This window comes from Perca fluviatilis, chromosome 14 (genome assembly GCF_010015445.1).
Source record: "Perca fluviatilis chromosome 14, GENO_Pfluv_1.0, whole genome shotgun sequence".
Taxonomy (NCBI): Eukaryota; Metazoa; Chordata; class Actinopteri; order Perciformes; family Percidae; genus Perca; species Perca fluviatilis.
In genome coordinates this window covers 28915108-28918756 of record NC_053125.1, presented here as the reverse complement: position 1 = coordinate 28918756, position 3649 = coordinate 28915108, and the positions used below count along the sequence as shown (strand labels likewise).

The 3649-nt window shown below is 36.7% G+C and overlaps 1 protein-coding gene across 2 annotated transcripts; it reads left to right on the top strand.

The window, feature by feature from the left end:
- The first annotated feature begins 917 nt into the window (after positions 1-917).
- On the top strand, positions 918-3001 carry LOC120573518. Of its 2 annotated transcripts, XM_039823304.1 has the most exons (4): positions 918-1021; positions 1163-1188; positions 1721-1903; positions 2066-3001. In XM_039823304.1, the coding sequence occupies exons 3-4, from the start codon at positions 1808-1810 to the stop codon at positions 2678-2680; spliced, it is 711 nt and encodes a 236-aa protein (XP_039679238.1). In that variant the 5' UTR covers positions 918-1021; positions 1163-1188; positions 1721-1807; the 3' UTR covers positions 2681-3001. The 2 variants fall into 2 exon arrangements, with proteins under 2 accessions (XP_039679238.1, XP_039679237.1); XM_039823303.1 differs by lacking the exon at positions 918-1021 and having other exon boundaries at positions 1071-1188.
- Positions 3002-3649: the final 648 nt, after the last annotated feature.

Sequence of the window (3649 nt, the reverse complement as noted above, 5' to 3'; positions counted from 1 at the left end):
TGTAAGAGACACAAAAACCAACCTGGTCTCCCAGTATTCCGTGGAATGAACACGGTCAAATTCTGGGGCAGTTTCACGGAATCACCGAAAATTCCGTGACGGGCCCACTGAAGTGATGCCTATGTAAGTCAGTGACAGGCATCATCCGTGGTCTACGCACAGACTTACGGAAACTTGACAGGTTAATGATCTTACAATAGAGCTTCCACTGTTGTTAGAGTAATGAAACTGCATCGTTTCAAAAATAGATTAAGATATGGATTGTTAAATTCCATTTTCCATCATTTGTCATTCCATCATTTTGTTGTTCCAATCCTTATGAGCATAAAGTTGAGTTTTTTTTCAACTCGAGGTGTTCAGGGCTCTCCTGCAAAAACACGAGGAATATGTGGTAGTTGTCCCATACTCGTAGGGTACAGATTTGATCATTGGCAAATTATCAAAGATGTTTTATCAATATTAATAAAGTTATGAATATGGTTATTAATAACTTTATCAAATCGACAAACAATCAAAACGGGGCACCACCCTGCTAGTCAGGGACCAATAATAAAGCTGTGGAACAGTCTCATTTCTGTGGTAATCCCTTAAAAAGGAAATAAAGGAAGGGGTGAATCCAAGCAACGGACCTGATTGACCAGCAATTGTTACAACAAGTACACAAATAATCACAAGCAACTGCTAATTAAGCATAATAAGATTTATTAACTTCACAATTATCAGTAGCTAAACAATAATCCTTCAATAATAAACTTATATACCCTTTTTACAATATCACAACCAAAAGCAAAGCAAAAACAAAGCAGCATGTGTCATGGACACATCTGTGTGTGTGTGTGTGTGTGTGTGTGTGTGTGTGTGTGTGTGTGTGTGTGTGTGTGTGTGTGTGTGTGTGTGTGTGTGTGTGTGGGCGGAACATCATATCATCCTGAAAACATCTAAGGAGTGGTAGTTTGAATCATCAAGGGGCGGGACTTGTCTTTATTTAGTTTCTCGTCAAATGACTCAGTGCTGCACCATGGTGAGTAGGTGTCTTTAACTTCTCTGCTTTGTAAATATTTTATATAATTTTAATTAAATTCAGCATTTCTTATTTTATTTCTGTTGTCAGTGAAATGTATAATTGTTGTAATTTGTCTTGTATTATTTCTGGTTGCATCAGGCTGCGACAGAAGACCAGACAGACAGGTGAGTCATCTGATTTACTGAACTAAAAGTTTGTATCGATGCATCTGTCACAAAGTAGAAACTGTGTAGGTACATCAGTCTGGATACACACATAACCCAAAAAGTTCAAAAACAAAGGCAACATTTGAAACAATTCTTTGGGAAAAGTGGAAGCATACTCATCTGTTTGGGAAGATGTCCAGTGTTGACGTGCTGATCTTTTCAAATGTTTCTAAAAACTTTTCATTTTATTATTTTTTTATTTATTATTATTTATTATTTTTTTATTTATTTTATTTAGAGTTGCAGAATACATGGAAAACCACTTCAGGATGAATGCTTTACTGATTATTTATGAAATGGTGAAACTGCATGCAGAACGTACTGAAAGAGCGACTACAGTGCTCGTGGATGAGGTTCATCTGAGACTGTTATGAACTTGAAAACTAGAAGTGTTATTCTTCTGGACATACTGCTTGGTCCTGGCTGAAATAGTGTATTTTTTACACAACACAGAAAATGACATCTCTGTGAATGTGTTTTGACTTTACAGATTCTTCACAGCATCTTCTTTTTGGGAAGGATAAATAGAAATAAAAAAAAACAGCATCCCCCAGAAAGTATTGTGACTGATGCCAAAATGCTTGAAGACTTAAAGAGCATCTATCTTCGGCCTTTTGACCACTATTCCTCTCAACTGCCCAAGCGGAGTCCATTCTCATGTGTGCTAGACATGGTAAGATGAAAGCTTGTCAAAAGATAATACAATTGTTTTTTGTAAAGTTGTACAGGACTGCTACTTCTCCTTAACATTCTCAAATATTACAGTATGTTTCTAAATGATTTGATGCATTTGCGGGGACAGCAGCAGCTTGATAATATGTGTGATTGCTTTCAGATTGTCCTCCTGACTGGACAGCAGAATGAAGAGGAAATAAAGAAGAAGGTGCGAGAGATCACCAAACAACTGAGGAGGGGTAAAACAAGGCCTCTTATCTCCTCCAACATCTGTGTCTCTCAGATCCCAAATTCAGTCAGCTACTATGGTGTCTCCATGTCCACTGCTGGGCGTATTCCTGGTAGAATCATGGTTGCTGCGTCCTGTCTTAGCTCCTGGGACAGTTATGTGGCTGGTGCAGTGATGACCTACTACCCATATAATGCCAAGAAACGATATTTTGATGGGACCATCAAACTGCCAGAGAATGTCAGGTGTGAGGCGTTTAAAATCGTTCAAGGAGAAGAACTGCCTGCTTGCAGATCATGTAAGAATTTGTTTAGTTTAAAAACAGATGGAACCAAAGAGTGGCCCTACGGTAACTGTGCTGAAGTTGAAAGTCTGAGCAACTTGTTTAAAAATGTTGAAGAAGTTAGAGAGCAAGCAAGACCAACATCGGCAAATAACACAGAGGAGAACAGGCAGAGGGCTGAAGAGAGTGTCAAGACAGTGCTTGAACGTCTGCTGAGACAGCACAACTTTACATGGGATGGAAATTTCTTCACCCCACAATGAGTTTCAAGTGCAGCGAAATGCTTTGGCTCCCTGCTCTTTCCTTTTTAATCATACCTGTGTCTTAAAGTTGCAATGTGTAAGACATGATCAGATTTGAAGTGGCTCAGACTTTCAGCTTAGTTTAAAACATTAAAACAAATCTACTAATCTTCAGATCTACTGAAATAAGCGTGTTAACCTGAATCCTTGAATATTAAATATTGTAAGTAGAATTCTTACGGTGCTTCCTTATAACTTGAATAGAGCAAATTCTTTTGATATAAGTATTTACTTTAACAATGAAGATAGAAATGCATCAATGGAGAAGATTGTAAATCAAAAAGTGTGTTAATTGTTTAAATAAAGCAAGCAGAAGATGATGTATTAAAGATGTCATTCCTAATAAAATAACACTGGTGTTAACTTAAATGCATGATTTGTTTTGATTTCATGTCCTGCAACCTGAAAGAAGTGATCCTTTGCCAAAGAGGTGATAATTAATTAGAAAAGAAAATTTATATTTTTTGACATGTTGTTGATACAGAGTTTATAAATATCAGACATATGCTGTTGCACTGTGCGAAATCATTTTGATATATGAAGCCAATATGTTTAAAATGTGTCCAGTAGCTGTTCAAGACATTTTTTTGTCAAAATAAATGCCATATAAAAGTTTTATATTATATTATTATAATATAATTCAGTTAATACAGGATAAAAGAATAAGTAATTGAGATTAAAAATGCAGACGCAGGTTGGTCTCTACCAAAACAGTTTTCAAGTTCAACTCTTAGTCCTAATATGTTTGGAGAGTCTAGTAAAAGTGTGAAAAAGCAAAGATAGAGTCTTCTGAACATGCCAGATGATGAGGTTCCATCATCTGGCATGTTCAGAAGACTCTATCTTTGCTTGTTGTTCTTTGCTTCTTTAACATTAAATTTGAGGACGCCGGTTATTACTGCGGTGTGAACAGTTTTTAACTGGAACACG

What these genes read in the sequence shown, in the direction of transcription:
- LOC120573518 (XM_039823304.1), top strand. Translation starts at nt 1,808, where the DNA reads ATGCTTGAAGACTTAAAGAGCATCTATCTTCGGCCTTTTGACCACTAT. An exon ending in TCTCATGTGTGCTAGACATG is followed by an intron (nt 1,904 to 2,065) that starts GTAAGATGAAAG and finishes GATTGCTTTCAG; the next exon opens with ATTGTCCTCCTGACTGGACA.